Genomic DNA, 22,366 nt, shown 5'->3' with positions numbered 1-22,366 from the left:
AAACATGATCCATTTTACCAGAAATGTCAAGAAACTGCATTCCTCTAGCTTTGTACCTTTCTTGCTGTTTGTCTATATTTATCTTGTCTGCGTAGATCTCTGCGTAGAGCAAGGCTGTGAAGTGAGCAGCACAAGACTGTGCTGCTATAGCAACCTCAAGATAATTCAGATCTAGCCAGAAGCTGTCATCAAAAACTGTACCTGAAACAGATCTGATTAAGTAAAGACTTTAATACTGCTGTAACAGACCTTCTCTCTAACATTAAACAAAATAAATCCAATCAAATTATAAAGCCTTCCAAAGGCTCATTTTATCTTAGCCCCCACCAAAACCCATACCACAAAAAGTTTATCAGACAAAAAGTTTTTAGAAAACTCCTTCAGCATAGTTAGAACCCTTTAAGGCTAGCCATATCACTTCTGTAACAAATGCAAGGTCACTACTATATCTTCATTCTTTTAACTGACATGTTCTCTACCACATCCTTCTTCCTTAATCTAGAGGATCAACAGATCTTAGAACAGTCATAATTAAATTAAAGGAACGTTTTTGAAAGCTGTAATTCACCTCTTTTGTCTTCTTAAGTAATCAACAACAGCAAGCATGGCCCGTCGAGATACTTTATCCAAACTTCTTAAATTATGGGTTTCTTGCTCTGGGATGTATATTTCAAAAGAAAGAATATAATGAACTTTTGTCAGAACATATCCATTTACAAAATAAAAAGGTGTATTTTGTACTCTAGAAAATAACTAACAACCTCCTTGGACAGCATTTCCAAAATTAAATTAATAGTTTGCCACAAAATGTATTTCCCCTTCTGATATGATGTTAGTGACATTACAGTAGTTTATGCCACAATTTTCTTTATCAAATTATCTTTGCATTAATAATTTGTGCATTCTATTTCTTCTTATAGAATTCAGAAATGATCCAACATCATTGCACGAAGCTCCATAACAGACCTATTCCCTTAGGCTTGAGCCATATAAAGTTATTCCAAAGCCACAGAAATACTTATTAGTAGCTTTATTGCAGATTTTATAGAGTGTGTATGCTTACACAAGAAACACTATCTCCCACACACAGACACATACTTTTAAAGAATTTATACTTCCATGCCTTGCTTCTGGATTTAAAAAAAAAAAAAAAAAAAAATCAGATGGCTACAGGTTGTATTCTGGTCATTGGGTTAATAATTTTTTCAATTTTCTGGACATTTTTAATTTATAAATTACAAGAAGCAAGAAATAGGGAAAGCATAAGCAAAGGTTTGATTACTACTACACTACAGTAAGATGCAGAACTAGAAATTTCCCCTAAAGAAAGCAAAAGCAAGATTAAAAAAAGAAGTATCTGGGCATTTTGTGTGTTCCAACAAACAGAAATGAACAACACTTACTTTCCACTGCTACCAAAGACCTTATAGAAGGAACACCAACTCCTTCTTTGTAAGTCACCTCCCACATGCTTAACTTTCAAAAGACATACAGTAGGGACATCTGACTCTCAGTTCCTAATGCACCATGACGTTTTGCTCTCCGGATCCATTCCCATGCACTGCATTACTTGCAAATGTAAACATAGTGTCTCGCACGCGGGGTCCATTCTGTTAGCACTGTACAGTCAACGCCCCAAAGAGATTGCTACTTCCTCTTTCATAATTTGATCAGATGAATAATTGAAAATTTCTGAATGAATTATATTTGGGGACCAGAAAGTATTAATGAGTCAGGGGAAGAAAAAGGCACTGGCCAAGAAAACCAAAAGAAAAAAGTTTATTCTTCAGGATTTGTTGAACAACAGACCAAATGACTATAATGGTAACTATAAGATGTCAGCATGGTGTTCATACTCACTTGCTAACAAGAAGCTTACAGACAGAAAATGAAAATGGTGTCTGTTTTTTCATGTCATCAGATAGAAATTCTAAGGAGAAATAACCAAACAAGTATTTTGAAAAATTCATTCAACAAAAAATTACATCTCTTCTGCAAAATAATAGATTCAACTGAGATATAATTCTGGCCAGACTGCCATGTATGAAGTCCAAAATATTGTTCATTTTTAGTTTGGTGGGTCTGACTCTTGTCAAGCAGTCAGCAATTTATGATTAGTTTTGGTTTCTCAGGCAGAGCAGTGATTGGCATGATGTTCACACTATTTATGCTTTAACTTGCCAAGATTAACAGCCACTTCCTAGAACTTGCATGTCAAAATGGATCAACAGGAAGACTCTTGTTCAGAAGCACTCAACTCTCATGTCTAACTGCTTGGTCTTTGCCACAGTTTGGATCCTGATGGATTGGAATGAAATTTATCTAGGTGTTCTAGGAAGACTTTCCTCCTTGTTCTGATAGGGTAAGAGTTTCTCTTTGAAGAAACTGGTAGTCACCAGATGTTTAAAATTTTTGTTTTGAATACTGCTGATGTTCTATTGTTCCAACTTTGTAATTAACATATCTTTGCTCTGTGGGCTAGTGCACCTCCAGTTTATCTGTAAACAACTACACCGACAATGAGCTGTGGCCTATCGTTTCCTCACTGGTGTCACTGAACTAACTGCAAGTTAATAAAACAGAAAAATCCCTTCATATTTTTCATAGAACATTTTGGGTTACTCTGTACACCTTAGATAAAGTTGTGCAGTAGCTTCCCTGGATGCTTACAGGAAGGAAACAGGAAATTGTTAATCCTTTTCTATCTTACAAAGTGGGACAATAATAAAAATACCCGGATTGGGGGAATAGCTTGTTACCTGACTTCAAAAATGTGAACCAACACTGCTCTAGTCTTTTTGGCCAGGCTAGTCAGCATCTATAAAAAATACCTTAAAATACACCTAGTATCATTAAGCTTATTTACACCACGCTTAATACAAGCTGCAATACTAAGGGTTCCTTTACCTCTCTGGCAATCTGAGGCTTGCATGACTTGCCTGTAAAGAGACTGCAAGACATGGTACAGACTCACTCATTTGGTGATTTGTCACTGAAGAAGGGAGTTGGAAGATACAGCAGAGTAGCTACTGCACAAAAAAATCTTAACCTGAAATTACTGTATTTGTGTTAACTAAGGGACATACACAAATGAGAAATACATTATTTCAGCTCCTGAAAATAAGTGCATGTACCATTCCCATAGACTAATAACGAAGATCTTATTTTTTACACAGATTTCTGCTAACTTCAATCACAATCTAATTGGAAAGGACAGCAGCCAGCTTGATTAGAAGGTGCTTTGTTTTTAATGGAACTTACTGCATTACTCATACTCAGCTGCAGTTCTTTTGGTTACCATTTCCTTTCATTCTGCTGCAATGGAACAGGTCTTTTGAATCTATAGGGAGACCATTATCAACATTAGGCAGAAGCTAAAGCAAGGGTTAGTCTTTTTTGCAAGGGGAAAATCCAGGTGAAAATTGCCTTTAATCGCTCTTGTTTAAGTAAGAGAGGAATTTAAGTGTCAATTAGTCATTTTAGAAGACAGTCCAAGACTCAGTCTTGCAGCACACAACTCTGGATCACATCTGAATTCAGCAAGTAATAAACATTATCCAGTTGTGAATAAGGAAAGAAGCTATACAGAAGAGACTACTTGGGTGCTGCCAGTGAACAGCTTCAAAATTAGCGGTATCTTCACAGAAAAAGATGAAACAATTGGACAGAAGCTTCTAAAATTCTGTCTGCCTACAAGTGTGCATCATACATTTCATGTCAGAAGATAATTTTTTCATAGCCAGAATCCCTCTTTCAGTTGAAGCAAAAACATTATGCCATTACCTGAATCGGAATTTGGAGGTGTAGTAGACCTACTAGAGCAGGCAAATTTGCAACAGGCTGTAAAAAACTTCTGGATATGAACTGACAAAAGATTTCTCCAAGATTCATCTGAGTCGTGAAGAAGGATATCATGAATCAGGTATGGAAGCAAAGTTTGACACAAGTCTGTTTTCACCTAGAAAACAATCATGCACAGCAGCTGCTAAGAAAAACAACCAAAAGCCTTTCTTTCTCAGGTTATAACAAAACTGACAACTACTCAAACAAACATGTAATGCTTGAGAAAGAACATGTAAGATGAAAAATGTAAACCACTCAGTAGGGCTATGCTGGCATTCAGTTAAAGTAGTCATATAAAGTTCATCTATGTTTACAATTATCTCTCAAATCTTGTATTTCAAGAGTGTGTTTTATAGGTATCTGCAATATCTGACTATGAAGGATCTGAATTACTGTTACAAAAAAGTAGTAACTTAATAGCAGAAATTACCATTTGCTATCAAGATAAGTAATCATGTATTTTTGTGCATCACAGTGCACATACATACACATACACATGTAAGTATAATTTAGCTCACCTCACACAGCGGCTTCATTAACTGGAGAATGTCATTTTGCACACCTCCACTGTCCAGTATTGAACTAGTTAGGCGCTTGATCCAGGTCTCATGACTTTCTCCCAGAGGAATCCAGAGGTTTGTGTCATCCAAAGTTTCTAAAGAAGCCTCTGTATCATTAGCAGGTACTACAAAAAACTAGAAGGAAAATATATATATTGCAAATATAAACAAATTCTTCGGCATTTAAAAAAACATACTGCAATCTGCACAGATTAAAACATATTAACTGTGCTTTAATTGATTGACAATATCAATTTTGTTCATGTGAAGTTTTCCAAGAAAATCTGAAAGTACTAAAAATAAAATTTTACTGGTAACATCAACAAGGCCACATTAGAAATCACATTGAGGTTACAGATCAAAAGTTTGAAAATTAGGAAATATCTGATTTATGGTTAATTATGCAAGTTTTTTTCTGATCTATTTTCCACTAAGTTTTTGCATCAAATGATACTGGAGTCCTGAGAAAGAATGTATTAGATTACCAAGCAGGTAAATTGTCTGTCTAATAATGAAAGTACACAGCTTTCTAATGTCAAATTGGTAATTTCCTATGTGAAGCTGCAAATGCTGAAACAGAAAGGAGAAATATATGTACAAAAGCAATCACATTTGCAATCAGTCTGATGAAAAGTCCAAATCTCGCATTCGTCAAAGCCTATCAAAAATATTTTCAAATTTATGTTTTTTAAAAAAATATTTATTTTTATGTTTTCTCTACCCCATATGCCATATTAATAAGGCATATCAGAAGAAGTACCTTTTTCCTAGACATTCTGAAAGGCTGTAGATAGATTAACATGGGATCAGCTTTGTTTTTATAAACTTCCCAAAATTCACTGCCAGACTTGGTGGCTAATATGTTTTTCAAGCAGGAAACAGCAGCGGCTCTAACATCAATACTGAAAGAATAACATACACAACATCATCGTTATTAATTTCATTCAGATATTTTATTTTCAAAATCACATTTATAAATATACAAGACAAATAATTCCACAACCTAAGAACGTATGCATCAAATCAGAAAATTCTGGACTAGGATATGCCATTGCACATTTTGTTATAAAGCAGAGCCTTGGTATTTACTCCACAGCACTGCTATCCTCTACAGCACAGAAGACACTTTCTGGTTTGAGTCCAACTAGAGAATTTCTAGGAAACATCTAAGCTTGACTGAATAAGTAATCTGAGCCTTGAAGAAGCACGTGGTTGGACATTAACAGGTGTTAATACAAAGAGTTACTAACAGGTGTTAGTAACACAGAGTGTTACGTTGAGGTGATTTGAACAATATACAACTTAATGGCTCCTACTAAGCTCTGAACTAATTAAATCAAATAAGTAAGCATACTCACCAATTATCTGTTAAAGCAATATTTATTTGAGTTAACATTATGAAGACCCACTGAAGTTTTCTATCTTCAAGTATGTCCATTGCTTTAGAATCCAGTGCATTTTCAGCACGCTGAAGAGCTATGGTAGAGAAATCCACAGGACCTATTTCTCCCAAGCAACTTCCAACAGCCTCTGCAAATGCAGGTAATTTTATAGTTTTACGCACACTAAAACAAGGTCTCACCCTAAAAAGTTGCAATTAATCGAAACTACTTCTAGAACTGAGATTATTATGGGGTAAAAAGCTGCAAACATTTATAAATAATCACTTGAGGAGCCTTATGATTAAAATTACATGTATACAAATTTTGCAGCTTAAGACTCATAAATAATACACTTATGCTTTCTAACTCAATTTTCTATGAGTGCCTATGGCTCTGGATTTTGCAGTTTGAATCAGATATGGGTTTTATTTTTGCTTGTGTCAGAAACAGGTAAGTGCAAAAGGCCAGAATCACAGCCACTAGGAGACACTCATTTTCATTCCCTAAGGGTATGATAAATACAAACAGTAGCCTGTAAACTCAGTAAAAATTAACCAACATTTTACATAAAATGATATATATGTATGTGTTCCTCATTTGCTTTCCAGACAAAATATTTTATAGAGACACATGAATACATATAAGAAAAAACAAAACAAAATTGACCTTGAAAATAGTTTTAAGAGAGAGACATTAATGTTCGTCAGAAAGAAACCAAAATCTATTTCCCTGCTGTTTCCATCATACTCGGTATGTGTCTTGAAAACGTCTCCATTTTCTACAACACTGTTTTAACCATCAGAGCAAACAAAGAACAGACTGAAGATATACAGGTTGTGTTTTGAACTAAATTTAACAAATCATCTAAGAAAACACAATGCAGAAAAGACTGCAACTTACAGCTTGCAGAGGTGCTGAAGAATGTATCATACTGAAGTCAATGTGAGCTTCAATTGCTCAGCATTTGTAATTATCTGTTATTAGTCTTTTAGACAAAAAATGCGTTAAGGCAAATGTTCACATTACTTGTGTTTCTGTCTAGTTTAGACATCTAATTTCATTAAACATCACCTTCATGGAGGTTTGGATTTTAGCTTTGGTGCTTTGGATCAAACATTACTCTCGTGCTCAATGTAAATGGTGAGAATAATTCTGATAATATGGAAGAGGCTTTAAGACGGAGAACAACTATTTTAATTTCCACCAAGACATGCCTTTCAAATTTTCAGATAAGTTCTCTTCAATTTTTCTTACTATTTTTCAACCTAATAAAGTGACCCATATAACAGCAGATGACTCCTTATTGAGTAGAGAAGAGACAAGGGTCTAAACTCACGACAATTTAAGTTATTAGTCAAAGCTGTAAAATACAGTGACTGAAGACATATCACCCATTTTAAGATTCCTGATGGCTACCTCTGGTAGCATATGCAAATAGCAGTGGGAAGTAACATTGAGAACGGTTTCGGTTTCAACGTGGGGTTTGCAATGACAGTCCTAGGATGCCTGTGAGACAAATTAACTTACCCAGCACTGCTTTTTCGCCTGTATGGTTAACTGCCATCTTGGACAGCTGCAGTAAGCTCACCACCAATTTCACTACTACAGAATCTTCTGGCTTTTCTATTATTCAGAAAGAAAAATAAACCCCAAAAATGTGACTGTGTATTTGTAATGTGAACATATTAGAAGAAGCACTTTAGTAATTTTTATCTACAAATGTCATCATGCATTATTAATGTTGAAGCAAGCTGGTATTAAACAGTACCTTAAAAAATTACTCATTTTTCTTATTCATCATGTCTTGAAAAAATTTCTATGCATTTGACTATGCCAAAGAATCCCCAAAACTAGAATACACAAATGCTATTATTTTCAGTGTTTTGATGTAGAAATGATAATCAAATACATGAAATATCAGCATAAGTTAGTGTAAGAATGTTATTTGAAACAGTGAAATCATACTATGTGACTCCACTGACAGCACTTAAGCTAAGATCATCATTCTGTTCTAAATCCAAATCCAAGGAATATGCCAAAATAAGGCTTTCCGCAAGGAATTTCACAGAATTTGACTAGATTTCAGTTGCTTAATTGACTTTGCCAAATTATAAACTCTCGAGATGGATATTTCCTTACGTATTTGCTGCCTGCCCAAGGTCTTTTTTTTTAAAAAATAAACATTCCAGACAAAATGGTTTTGCTGTTTCCAGGAACAAGGTCTAGGAAAAAATATTATGATTTGCCAATGTAAAAAAAAACAAAAGCAGTATTTTCTTTTAAAAAAAGTCCTCCTGCCCTGTTGACAGAAATGGTAACCTGGAATCAGGCTTTATGCATGTTTACATTTTTATAAAAATGAATACACATGTGGCCAAACTGCAGTAGTTATTTCTTAAATGTTACCTTTCAGCATACAGTTTTATAGCCTTTATCAATAACTGTTTTTTTACTTCTTTTTAACATCTAAAGTAATAATGATAATAAAGTTATTTGTAAGTGCTTAATAGACTTTTAGTATAAGGCAAAATCAAGGCAACAGGCCCATCAAGCCTGCTAGCCCGCCTCCAACAGAGCAAGAGTAAGTATTTCTTCTCAGGTTTTGCCGGTCAGCAGATTGGGAGTTTCTGAGCAGATCTTCATACCTAATAATCTCTATGAGATATGTATAACTCCTTTTAAGGTCCATTATGCTTCTGATCTCCACAATAAGTGGCAGTAAGTTCTATGCTGTATATATTTTGTTTGAAAAAAATACGTGGTTTCTCTTGTATAATTGCTGCCAAGACCATTTTATCTGTTCTTGTACTGTGATAAAAGTGATAAAAGCTCCCTATTCAGTTTCATCATACCATTCACCAGTTCATACACCTCTCTGCATTCCTATTCAATTTCTCTTCCAAGCTCACAAGGCTCTCCTCTGATAGAAGTTGTTCCACACAAGCTTGTTGCCCTTTTAATAACTCTCTTTTCAAGCAGAATTTCGAGACTAAAATTGTAAATGATATTCAAGATGTGGGGACACAATGCACTTAACACCATGGCCTTATGACAGACTACTATTCTTCCCTGAATTTTACTTTGCACTTATTTACAATGAATTACACCAGCTCTTTTTATCTTCCCGTCATACACACAAGCTGATGAAGACTTGATGTAGAGCAGAAAAGGGAAACGGTCTGGCACAAGCATCTGAAAACCATAATAGGAAGGAACGAGGTCTGGACTGAGGGCTGAAACAGAATGCTGGGATGTGGAAAGGTTCAACTAAAGTAAATCCTACCAGTTTAAAACTTCTGTGAGCTTTACTTTCTAACATACTATGCCTTTAATAAAGTCTAGCTTCATTACATTTAAAAGAGTAGGGAGATTCATATACAAAAAAACTCACTAAGCAGCCACAAAGCAATATACTCATATGATACGTCATCCTGGTCATTCACAATCATAAGTGCCCCATTCCAAAAGCTGGAAAGGCATTTTATCCTCTCTGCCATATAACACCTCATGTAATATTTATAATACACTCTGCTAAAGATACTTCAGATTTTGCATGAATAATATATGTCCTTCTACTCTGCATGTGAAATTATAATATGGTTACATTGTTAAACATACAAAAAACAAGACACAAAAGAAAACATTCAATGTCATATTACAATAGGGTTATGTCGCTAAACACCTAAATCCAGATACAAAAGAAATAAAATACATAATCAGATGTCAGTACCCTGGAAATTTTTCAGGAGATCCTTCATCTGATCTTTATATTGTTCCAATTGTTTGCGTAAATCATACAGTCCTTCAAGTCGTGTTAAGGGCAGTGAATCACAAACACCAACTGAGAGAAAGTGATTAATTTCCTGCAAAACAACATTTTGTATTAAGCACATAAAGCATACAAATAAAGGCTTCAAGTAAAGAAGTGGCTCTCAGCAGTCCACAATGTGGATATTAAGAGATGAAAAATAAGAATGGAGACCTACAAATATCTCAGTGTCTGAAACTGGCAATCAAAAGAATCCACATGTCTAATTTAAATCTTTCTCAACTATACATATAGCTAGAAAATTGTTTTTCTTTTGAAAGTTTGCATTACAAAAACCACTATGCCATGAGATATATTTTAAAATGTAATTACCTCCAAAAGAGAATATGGTCCTTTACTGTATTTTATCTCCTGTTGAGCTGCTCGTAAATCTTTAAAAGCAGGATATTCAGGAAAAGGATCTAAGCATTTGATTGCTTGGTACAGATTTTCATTATCCTTATTACCTATCACCAGATACTTCAACAAGCCTAGGACCTGAACATAAAAAGTAAATGAAAAACAAAAAACATTTCTGAGCCATATTTCTTGTTCAGGTTACAAAGTTTGTATTTCTCCAAGTTCCATTAATCTGAGAACTCTATAGTGGTCAATACAATCATTACAATATTGGCAATGATTTAGCAACACACTGCACCCAAGCAGCCCTTCTGATTTTATTGGAACTTTATTATTCTTACTAACTAAAGTGCCGGTAATTTGAAATCTGGACAAATGCCTAAATATCATAATTTACTGCCCAAATCACTGAACTCTGGCAGAATTCGTTTTATAACAGATCAACAACTTGAATAAATGCTTGCTAAAGGGGTATCATACTTTCTTTGCAAAAACGCTGCTTTCATGCTTTACTTACAAATCAATGCAATTGGATATTCAATCCAGGCAGCTCTGAGGAGTCTACAATCTAAATGATGAGGTTTTTATTTGGAGATTTGTATTTACCTGAAAATGATTAACTAGCCTCCATTCAATGCTAGAAGAAAAATAAAGAGAAGAAACTGAAAAGTGATCACTAGAGGAAGGACTTCCCTGCAGGAGTATGATATGAGAAGGTTTCATATTTGATATCAGTTCCAATTCAGAGAAACTTCTGCCCAGGGATGCCTTGACATGTTGCCTTTGCAGTTTGTGCATGTACAACTGTTTGCATAGACATATTACAAATCTGATCATGATCATTAAACTGGGAAAAAGATTGCCAGGTTTGCAGGTGGATCAGCATAGCCCTCCAGCTGAACTGGAAGTACAAGCAGGACAATGTAGGGCAACACTGCAGCCACGAAGGTGCCTATGGTACCATGGGATCAGATTAAGCCAGAAGGCAACCATGAGGACTAAACTGCAACGGGCATTCCCTTCTCACCTTCAGCTACTAATTATAAGTCTCTGAATCTAAGTATATTTCCACCCCCAGCAGAATGCACATACAAATCATCACCAGAAGGAAAACAGGGCTTGTCACATGACAGAAACTGCTTCACTTCCCTTTTAAGGCCTATGTGCTATATTTATTTTTAATAATAATTTGTTAAATAAATAGCTGAACTACTGAAATCTGTTCTTTGCACATATTTCCTCTTTGTCCTCTAGATACCTTCCCCTTCCAAAGGTTTTCATCTTATTTCCTGTGAAATCATCCACAGAGCTTTGCAGGCAACTGCTTGGCTATGCGATGTGCTTGCTATCACGAGCAGCTTACCAACGCTTATCTTTGCTCTGTCTTTTCCTTAGTGGCACCACTGATTTGCTGTCTCTACTCAACTAAGGTAACAATTTTTCTGAAACTTACCCTGAAGGTTTTAAATCTCTTTCATATTTGGCTGAAAAAGGTGCACAGATTCAAAGCAGACATAAAAGACGTTACACTACCATTAAAGCTCTTTAAGAAATCTTACTTTTTATAGACTAAGTAAATAGAGAATTAGAAAGTAAATGATACAGTAATCTCAGCAATTATGATACAAATATAACTCAATCACTGTTTAAAGCCACAGGAATTAAATATGGAACACAATATTTGTCAAAATAGAAGTACCAAAAGTAAAGATACTTTTATTTAAAAAAATAAAGGTATAGTGTTACATCCCCATTAATATTTTTATATAAATCTACAAAACATAGAAAAAAGGAATTAAAATTGAACATGAGTGTAGATACAGCTTTTACAACACTGAACATGAACTAAAAAGCTAACAGATAAGGAATAAGCAGAAACTCAAAACTACCTGTTCCTGAATCTCAGGCCGGTCCACAGCAAGAGGTATTAGGGTTCCTACAATAACATGAAGGTGGCTCTCTAGAGCATCTTTGCAACACGTAACCGCTGTGTGGCAAACATGATGAAGAAGATCACAACAGAGTGAAAAGCTGCGCATGGATATCTCTCTGATAATAACAGGTCTGTCACAGGAAACAAAAAAGTGAAATTGAAGAAATACAAATTGTCACTGTCTCAAGTATTAACCTATTATGCAACAGGGAAGAATAGGGGAAAAAAGGGAATTGTCAACTTTATAGGAGGAACTGATTCTAAACTTTAAAATTATCAACTCCATCAGCTCTAAGGATTTAGCTCAGGGGACATGGGAGAAATAAAACACAGAGATTTGACTGATCACTTTAAGAAATGCAGTAAAAAACTTAAAGAAAAATATATTCCAAAAGGGAAAAAAACCCAAACCAACCCGAAAAGGCTTTTAGATTATTATTTGCCAGAACAATGTTGACAGAAACAAAGTAGAAAATGTTCTCTAAACCCTCCTCTCTCTCACATAACCATCAGTTTTAAAAAGAAAGATTTAGGTTACAAAGGACACCTGGGGATTATCTAGTCCAGCTTCCTGCCTGAAGTAGGGTCAGCTTCAAAGTCAAACCTGGTTTTCAGGGTTTTGTTGAGCTGAATTCTGCCACGTTCCTTGGATGGAGAATCAATTGCCTCTCTGAGCAACCTGCTCCAGTATTTGACTATTCTCACTGTGAAAATCTTTTCCCTTATGTCCAACCAGAATTTCCCGTATTGCGACTTGGTGGGTGCTACCTCTTGTCCTTTCACTGTGCACCTCTAGGAAAAGTCTGGCTCTACCTTCTCTACAAGGTATCTTCCCCTCCAGAAACTGGAGAACAGAAATTAGATCAGCTCCACTTACCCCCTTGGGGGTCTTCCACTCAACCCGTACCAGTTTGTCATTATATCTCATGTCCTGGCTGGAGCGGCCCCACACTGGACACAGTGGTCCTACTGCAGCTTCAAATGACTCAGAGGGGAATCACTACTTTCCTCAACTTGTTGGCTGCACTCTTGCCAGCACAGTCCAGTACACAGTCAGCCTTCAGTGATGAAAGGCACTCATCCAGCTTGTGCGCTAAGACTCCTGGGTCCTCTTCTGCAAAGCTACTTTCTAGACAGTCAGCTCCAAGCCTGCACTCACGCATGGGGTTATTCCATCCCAGGTGAAAGACTTAGGGGTTGTCTTTGTTCAGCTTCACAATGTACCTGTTTGTCCCACTCCTACAGCTAGACGAGGTCCTTCTGAATGGGAGCCTTGCCCTCCAGTTCATCAACTGCCCCCGTCCCAGTTTGGTGTTGATCGCAATAATAAGTCTCATAATAATGGCATAAAATCCACACCTCTCTCCAACATTTCAGGGTATGAAATGCTTCCAACAAGCAAAGCAATCAACTTGCACTTAAATTCAATGACATTTAGGTGAATAACTGTCTTGGAAATCCAAAGCTAAACCTCAAGTAAGAAAATATCTCTAGTCCTTATGAAAGATAAGAATCTCTGTTTAAATCTTAAGGCTGATGAAGTTTTCTCAATCTGAAGACAAGCTAAGATAACATGTACCAATTCTCACTCATTTTGTTAGCTACTTATTGGTGAGAATGCAAATGTTTATTATTAAATTATTAATTTTATTAATTATTATTACTCTTTATTAACTCAATAAGCACATTTTATTTGACATGTGCTTACTTTGCACCTAACTCCACAATCTGAATTTTTCTCCCATATCGTTTAAATTCCCAAACACGCTTTCTGTTATCAAAATCTCCTGACGCTTCTTATTTCTACAATTTGATAGCCTATTACAGAGACAAAATTCTGCAGTATAGCGAACATTTAAACATAAGGATAGCACAAAACATTCCACATTTTAGTAAGCTGTAAATTTACATTCTGAAAGTATCAAAGAAAAGCAATTTAATTTTTTCTTTCAGCAAAGTTCAATTATTTCTACAAATGAATCAACATCTACAAGCAATACTGAAATGTAAGGTTACAAGAAAAAGGGAGCACAGATGGGAAGAACAAGATATAATTACCATATTTACCTGCTATTGATGTGGTGAATCAGGGTGTAAATTACGTCTCGGAGTACAAAAGCCCATGCTCCTCCTAAACCATCTTTTATCTCTTTAAGTAACAGACTAACAAACAAGTGATAAATTATAAGAACTCTGTGTTTTTTGTAAACGTTGTTTGTATCTGATGCATGCTTACAAAGGGCTAGAAGGATTTTCTGGAATGAATCCTACAAATGAATAAACCATGAGTGAAAAAATAATTCACAATGCCAATACAGACATACCTTATATCAAGAAAAAATTTAAGCGATAGAAATATATATATATATATATATATTTTTTTTTTTTAAAGGACATGGACAAAAAGGCTTTATTATTTTACTGCTTTAAACAAACAAAAGATCTACATAGAAACCAATTCTCCAAGCAGGACTATAAACCCCATACCCCCTAATTTTCTTTTTTCTTTTTTTTTTTTTTTCCCTCCATGAGGAAGGTTATGCACATTTTTCAGAAAACCAAACAGTTATGGCAGTTTTCACCAACAGGAGAATCATCAAATAAAAACCTTTAAAACATCAGGTAGTGCTTCAATCTATATTCTTTCAAACATAATGTTCATACATACAAAATGCATTATTTCATAGAATATATCAATACAGATTGCAGTTGTTAAAACTATAAACTTAAAAAGAACCCAAGTAACTATCCTAAAGTACTAGGCAGGTTGTGTTACATTTTAAAGAATTTATTCCACTGGCTGGCAATATTAACTTTTACACTCAAAAGGTTTAGACAAACATGGTCCAGAAAAAGTTTTTTTTCTTATTTTTAGACTGTTTATGGATAGGCAAAGTAAGTTGTTGACAACATATGCAATAAAATAGCATAAACTTTGAAAAGATACAAGACAGTAATATGTTTATGATTTATTGCAAGGGCTGCATAACTTTATATGCCTTCGTATTTGTCTTTAACAACTGAAAATCAAATAGCTAAAAATATCACAGACTCAAATCTCACACTGTCAGTAAGGGAAGCAAACTTTAATATCTTAATTGTAAATAGTATTTAGATAAAATTGTCCAAATATAATTATTTTAGAACGTTCTTCAGACATTGCCAAAGAAATAAACTGCATCTAAATTGTGTCTGGTACACACAGATTTTCCCAACTTTTAAAATAATCCTCTCCATTTATGCATTATTTTATATGTATTATATAATGCATGTAATAGATCAAGCATGTAATTTTTGTAAGGTTACTGTGTCCCTGAACTTAGGACTTCTTCCATGTCAGAAGGCAAACAAAAGAACAGAAAGGTTTCTAAGGTTGTATTTTTTCCTCATATATACATGATGAAAATGTCTAATTAAACCAAAACCTACCCATGAAAGAAATTTTATATTTTACAGAAAAAGAAAATCATCATTACATACTTACAGGGCTTTTAGAAAGAAGTGCTACAAGACTCTTTAATTTGCTTTTATGACAGTTGCTAATATAGTCCAAGGTTCCCTTAATCACATAAGATGGAAAATGAGGAGGATTAGGAGCAGGATCCAGTTCCCTAAATGAATAAAAAAGAAATTTATCTTTTTTTCTTCCCAAAATCGAACCCCATGTATTAAATAAGTCTCATTGAATAAACATGTAACTCCTAGGAAATCTTTTCTGCTTTCAGTAAGAAAGAAGCACCAAGAGCATCCAGCAGAGTGACATGCATCTTATTTTTAGTTGCCTATTGTCCCCCTATGGCAGCTTTCTAAGTTGTAGTTTCTTAACATTCTTTTATTATTTTTTGAAAGCTCATATTGCTAAAAAACCACACATTTTTCTCATCTAAGGTACTTCATAGGAAAATCTAATTGCAAATCATGGATAAAGCTTCTGCATTTTGTAATTATGGGAACAATTTGGTTGAGAAAAAAGTAATCACAACTCTCCCCATTATAAAAAAAGGGTAGTCAACTTTTCTGGGACCTCAAAAAGAAAAGAAATGCATCATGATAGTAGCAAAACAGCAAAATCTAAGTTTCACCACTCTTATTCTTACTATTCCCTTCTTAGAAAGAAAAACTTTGGTTACAAGCAGACATCACAGTCTGTTAATAAACTCACTGAAACAAATTTATAAAGTTCTGAAATCCTCAGCCATTTAACTTTTGGCAGATTTTCATAGAAATGCTTTGGTTTCTTTCAACTTTATAATTCTACAATAAAAATATCTTCTTCAATAACGTCAGAAAGTGTAATGTTTTTCCAAATAGTTTGTATCTAAACACAAAAATCACGAAAATTATTTCCAGATATAATTATGCAAACAGTGATATTTTTAGGACAACAACAAAGACTGAAGAGCTCATAAAAATGAAAATATTTATGGCATTAGAATATTTCTATTAATTAGGAATTCATTTATTTGGCATTGCTTAAGCAATCTCCTTACCAAAGGCAAGAACTGCCACTGCAAGAACTGTTAAGAAACAGTTCACTTCACTTCTCAGTGAATTCTAAATATTTATAGACCTTTAAAAGAATCACTTTAATTTAGACATTAAAACCTGACCAATTTTACAGAGAGGGCAGTCCATCCAAATTTGAACTAATCTAAATTGGCATTTCCATAGTCCAGCTCACCAACATACAACGGCATTCTCTTGCCCACCCATTCATCCTTTCCATTAACTGAAGTACTACAGAGGTTCTCCTTACTGATACTGGGGAATAACTACGTGAGAGAGCATGCCTATGATACATCATCACTAATGACAATAAAATCCTTTAATTCTCAACTTGTCTGAGTTGAAGGGCACATTCACTCATCTGCCCTGAAGGGCACATTTTAATGCACAATGTTATACAAACACACTCAACATTTAGAAAATGTGCAAACCCATACCTTATATATTTACTTAAATGAGCTCCTTCTTCTACTGTGGTATCAGGTGGTTCATGTAAGGTCATCAACAGTTCAACCACAATCTCTGGTAAGTTACTATGAGATAAATTGTCCATTTGCTAGAAGGAGAAAAATAGTGTTTTAATAAAAAAAAAAATTTTAGCTGAAATAATTTAACTTTGCTTTTCCTTCTAATAAAACCCACTTTTTCCTGTCTGGATTCTCTATTTGTTCAATTATCCATGACATAAAATTCATTCAGAAATTAAGCCTGGTTAAGTCTTATCTATGGCAGTCACAGGTAGAACAATTTACTTTCCTACAGTATTTGTAAAAAAAAAAAAAAAAGTTATGTTTAATTTTACTGATAGTTCTGAATATAATCTGCCTCTGGGGAAAATGGCTCCTCATAAAGCATTAACAAAATACTTTAAGAAGAAAACATGACTGACTTAAACAGATATACGACAGGGAAACTCAGGGTTGTATAACGAATGGTAAAAAAAATTGTTATTACATTCTGAAAAAAATTATACCTCAAGTCAACTGTCTCCCTCAAAGTTTCTATTGAATAGCTACTTGAAAACTACTTGGGATAAAAATTTGGTTAGTCTGGCTTTATTAAAATAATAATTTTGTATTTATAAACTTGAACTATTTACATTTTTACAGAATATATAAAAGTTTCTTTCAGGTCTGTTAAATGCCATAGAGCTCAATTTACACATTTAAAACAGATACCTGTTTTCCTAAGCAGTTTTCATCCTTAAGCATGTCGTAGACTTTGGAAGCCGTATCTCTTTGCTCTGCTACTTCACTCTTTCCATGGCTTTGACAGGCAAAATACGGGAGGATATTCACAAGTATCTTTGGAAAACAGTCTGCTAGAACCTGCCTCCAGTCTTTTTCAATCTTGCTGGCAAGTGATTTCACATCTTCAAATTGACTTCTAATCACCAGGTGTGGAACCAAAACTTTGTAACAAGACCTACACATAGGAAATACATTTCCAGAATGTCCTTGAATTGGGTGTTTTACAAAATCTCAAGCATAATATAGCAAATACCATTCCTCTACTGTATAACTAAACTTGTAATTATTGTTTAGCTGCTGCTATACAAAAAAATCTTACCAGCATAAATCTAGTATACAAGATATTGGGAATACATTTTAAAAGTTCTCAATATGTTATCTTACAACAAAATTCTGATGCATTACTACATTTAGAAATTTGAAATCATGTCATAATTGTAAATAAACTGCTTTCATATAGCAAACTTACCTGTAGAATTCCTCAAGGTTAGTATAGTTCAGAAGAACATAAGGAAAAGCAGACAGGCTATATCCACTGTCATTTATTTTCAGCCACTCCATCACCAAATAGTCTAAATGCGATGTCATGAAGTCTTCTACACTTTTATAGCCAAAAATGTCAGATACTTTTTTCAAAACCTGTGCATGAAATAAGACTGCAGAAATAGCATGCAGAGTGCATGATACTATGGCAAACTGACAGTACTACACCTGCATGTCCCCTCCCAGCCTTTTAAGGAATATTTGTATAACTCAGCTCCTATTTAGCATAAGCACTTTTTTTATTATTCGTATTGCTGTATCTTGAAAGAGTGCAATCAAGGAACTACAACTACCCCGTACGAGGTGGTACGCAAAGAAAGAACAGCCAGTACACATTTTGCGGGGTAGAGACCATGTGTAAAAACAAGAGGCAATGAATACAAAGAAAGGATAAAATGGAGAGAACGTGCACTAAAAAAAGGACAGGCACAAAAGGCTGCAGTACAAACAGCAATTACTCTACTATGCACTCATGAACGTCAAAATAAAAGTCCAGAAAACACATACCATCCTCCAATACCACTGGAATTCCAATACCGATTCCATTTATTTTACACATTTTCCACATTGGAAAACTTACTTTACTTCCACTGGTTAGAAAGATTTTTTTAAATGAGATCTGCAATCTTCAATGTATAAAAATTGTATTTCAGATCTATGCTTTTAACATACAAGATTTACCATTAAAATTGCCTTTTATGATGTCACTATTTTTATGTAGGTCATTAAATAGAATTACAAATTCTTTTAGATATCTAAGTCCCACATTAGTCATGCTTTTACAAAATTTAACAACTTTCAATACTGACAAAAGCATTTTGTACCATTCCACTTTTAACCTAACCTTAATTTATAACCTAAATATAAAATGGAATTTTATACTTGCCTTTTTCACAAGGTGAGGTTCTAATCCATTCTCTTTCACAGACTGGCAAATAGCAAACAAAGCTTGCTTTTCACAGACCGGACTGCAGCACAGAACCATGGTTATAAGCATCAGCAAAACAGCTTTTCCATTACACTGTTTGTCCAAAAGATCTTCAGGACTTACATCACCCCTGACCTTCAATAACAAATAATGGAGAACTTGTACAAATACTCTGTTAAAGCAATCTCCTAGTTAATAAATGAGCATAAATAATCTAAAATTAAGGGCATTGACATAAATACTACTGAAAATCTTGCTTTAGGTGCTTAAAAATTAATTTCCCCAGCTGTATGTTCCACTCCTCAACCAGAAGTTACTGCCTCCAGCATGCCAGCACACATGCCAATACCTCATACACTCCAGTTCATGTTATAGTATTAGCAGTTTAAACAAAGGCAATGCACTTAACAGAGAAAAGATGGAAGCACTGACAAGACAAGTCTTCTTTTTGCTCCTCCCTGATGCATATAGGAAAGAACTGCCTTGTAATTCAAATGCAGTTCTTCCCTATTAAGGCATGGTTTTGACAAGTGATGAATGTTGAATAAAAGTAACAAGAAACTGCAATGAAAGGGCAGGAGCTAATAGACAACAGCAAGCTGAGGTGACAGAACAGGGAGCCAAGGCAACAGAGAAATGAGATGAGATGACAAAGAGCTGGAGGCAACAGTACAGAGAGATGAAATGAGATGACAGAGAGGTGAGGCCTCAGCAGCGAGCCCAAGCTACACGACAGCAGGCAAAGGGAACAGAGAGAAAACATGGCAGCGATGACATGCAGAGAGATGATAGCGTGGCAGAAAAAAAATGGAAAATTTAGATGATGTAGATGACTTAGCATTATAGCAAGGAAGGAGGACAAGTGAAAGATACCAATAGAAAAATTAATAGTTAAAGAAATTCCACAGTAATACACATCACTGATTTCCAGTCACTGCAGTAAAGTAAAATTTTTCCTTCACTTGAAGTTTCTTCTGAATAGTTAAATATTTTAAGCAAATTTTGGTTTTGTGAAAATCACTGCTCTAATACCACTGGAAACATGATCTTACTGCAATTTACAAATCTGTTTTTATACCACGTAAACACATAATTTGGATTTACATTGCCTTTTATTCACTATTTATATGTCGTCTAGAATATTGAGGCTCCATTTTTCTTTGATTCTTAAGTGTTACAGTACTGAAACCCGCAACAACGAATAGTATGATACAGAAGAGCAGTCTGGAACATGCAGTGAAAAAGTTTACAAACTTCTAATGTGGGCAAAATAGTGACTGACTGAATGTGTAAGGAATTTCCTGACTACCACCTTGTTTCACCATCTCAGATTATCAGAAGTTCAGAAGAATTAATGTTCTTGGAAAACTAAACACGATCATTTTAAAAGTCATCCTATTCATAAGATGAAAACTAGGCAAAACTAATGATAAGATGTTGGTACCAGATTTCTCATTCCTTCCTGAACTTGGAGATATGCATTCTCAAAAGCCTTTTGCTGGAGCTTCAAGGGAAGAGGTTTTGACATTCCAGAAGAATCTCTCTGTTTCACATCCTGAAACAAACTTCAAAAAAAAGAACAATAATTATTAGGATAACATTTAGTCTACAGATTTACTGCATATTGTATGTATCAAATAAGAAGATTCTGATTTTTTGAGTATCATTATTTTCTTCTTAACTTTCTTGTACAGCAGTCTTTCCTTCCTCTCCCTCAAACATTATCAATAATACTAAGAATATCTGTTGAGGCAAAATGGCAGAGACTAGCCTGAAAACATATAAACGTTTCCTGATCTCTGCTAGTGCAGAAAGACAAACTTCAGTTGGCCATCACAATGGAACATTTCATGTCATGAAGTGCTTTGGGAATATATTTATTGAACAGGTGTATATGTAAAATGAGTTTCTCAAATAATTTATTTTTTGTAGATAAAGGCCCAACCCACTTTGCTTGTTGTAACAAAAATGAGAACACCACAGCGGACTGGATGAAATGTTACTCTAGCCATTTCTAAGTGACTCTTAGCAAATACCTAAGAAAGATCACCATATGCTTGCCTTGTATGCATAATAATTCCTTGAATATAACATCTGACCACAAGTGACCTAGGCAGATCATGAGTTAGAAGTGGTGACTGTATTTAGTATCCTTCAATCATAGAATCATAGAATGCTTTGGGATGGAAAGGACCTTTAAAGGTCATCTAGTCCATCCCCCCTGCAATTGGCAGGGACATCAACAACTAGATCAGGTTGCTCAGAGCCCCATCCAGCCTCTCCTTGAATGTTTTCAAGGATGGGGCATCTACTGCCTCTCTGGGGAACCTGTTCCAGTGTTTCACTACCCTCATGGTAAAAAATTTCTTCCTTATATGTAGGAATCTGAATCTACCCTCTTTCAGTTTAAAACCATTACCCCTTGTCCTATTGCTACTGGCCCTGCTAAAAAGTCCCTCTCCATCTTTCTTATAAGCCCCCTTTAAGTACTGAAAGGCTGCAATAAGGTCACCCCACAGCCTTCTCTTCTCCAGGCTGAACAACCCCAGCTCTTTCAGCCTTTCCTCATAGCAGAGGTGCTCCAACCCTCTGATCATTTTTGTGGCCCTCCTCTGGACCTGCTCCAACAGGTCCATGTCCTTCTTGTACTGAGGACCCCAGAGGTGGACACAGTACTGCAGGTGTGGTCTCACCTGAGCGGAGTAGAGGGGCAGAATCACCTCCCTCGACCTGCTGGCCACGCTTCTTTTGATGCAGCCCAGGATACGGTTGGCCTTCTGGGCTGCAAGAGCACATTGCTGGCTCATGTCCAGCTTTTCGTCTATCAGTACCCCCAAGTCCTCCTCGGCAGGGCTGCACACAATCCCTTCATCCCCCAGCCTGTACTGATACTGTACTGATTACCCCGACGCAAGCGCAGGACCCTGCACTTGTCCTTGTTGAACCTCATGAGGTTCACACAGGCCCACCTCTCCAGCCTGTCCAGATCCCTCTGGATGGCATCCTGTCCCTCAGGCGTGTCGATTGCACCACTCAGCTTGGTGTCATCTGCAAACTTGCTGAGGGTGCACTCGATCCCGCTGCCTATGTCATTGATGAAGATATTGAACAGCACTGGCCCCAGTACGGACCCCTGAGGGACACCACTCATCACTGTTCAATGTTCACTGTTCAATGATTTCCTCTTTTGTGAATTTGTTGCTTTTTGAACCCCTGTAAACATCCAGACAGTTGAAGGTAGTAGGATAACAGT

General features: G+C 35.6%; 1 protein-coding gene across 8 annotated transcripts in view; it reads right to left on the bottom strand.

Annotated features, from left to right (window-relative positions):
* ATM (ATM serine/threonine kinase) overlaps positions 1-22,366 on the bottom strand; it is a 79,492-nt gene that overhangs the window by 29,514 nt on the left and 27,612 nt on the right. For 7 of the 8 annotated variants that reach the window (XR_014227428.1, XM_082304142.1, XM_082304144.1 and 4 more), the window contains 17 exons: positions 20,558-20,678; positions 19,072-19,248; positions 18,112-18,281; positions 17,571-17,817; positions 16,830-16,948; positions 15,371-15,497; positions 13,954-14,153; positions 11,843-12,017; positions 9,927-10,091; positions 9,516-9,648; positions 7,313-7,408; positions 5,762-5,933; positions 5,164-5,305; positions 4,362-4,538; positions 3,784-3,958; positions 569-656; positions 57-212 (listed from right to left, as the gene is read on the bottom strand). Coding sequence is in view for 7 of the 8 variants with exons in the window: in XM_082304142.1 (XP_082160268.1) it covers positions 57-212; positions 569-656; positions 3,784-3,958; positions 4,362-4,538; positions 5,164-5,305; positions 5,762-5,933; positions 7,313-7,408; positions 9,516-9,648; positions 9,927-10,091; positions 11,843-12,017; positions 13,954-14,153; positions 15,371-15,497; positions 16,830-16,948; positions 17,571-17,817; positions 18,112-18,281; positions 19,072-19,248; positions 20,558-20,678 (2,640 nt within the window). In the remaining variant the exon portion in view is untranslated. The remainder of the gene's footprint in view (positions 1-56; positions 213-568; positions 657-3,783; positions 3,959-4,361; positions 4,539-5,163; positions 5,306-5,761; positions 5,934-7,312; positions 7,409-9,515; positions 9,649-9,926; positions 10,092-11,842; positions 12,018-13,953; positions 14,154-15,370; positions 15,498-16,829; positions 16,949-17,570; positions 17,818-18,111; positions 18,282-19,071; positions 19,249-20,557; positions 20,679-22,366) is intronic. The other variant, XM_082304148.1, reaches the window with a different exon arrangement.

This window comes from Platalea leucorodia (genome assembly GCF_965183815.1).
Source record: "Platalea leucorodia genome assembly, chromosome: 2".
Taxonomy (NCBI): Eukaryota; Metazoa; Chordata; class Aves; order Pelecaniformes; family Threskiornithidae; genus Platalea; species Platalea leucorodia.
Note: the sequence above shows the minus strand (reverse complement) of the source record. Positions and strands in the feature narration are given on the sequence as shown.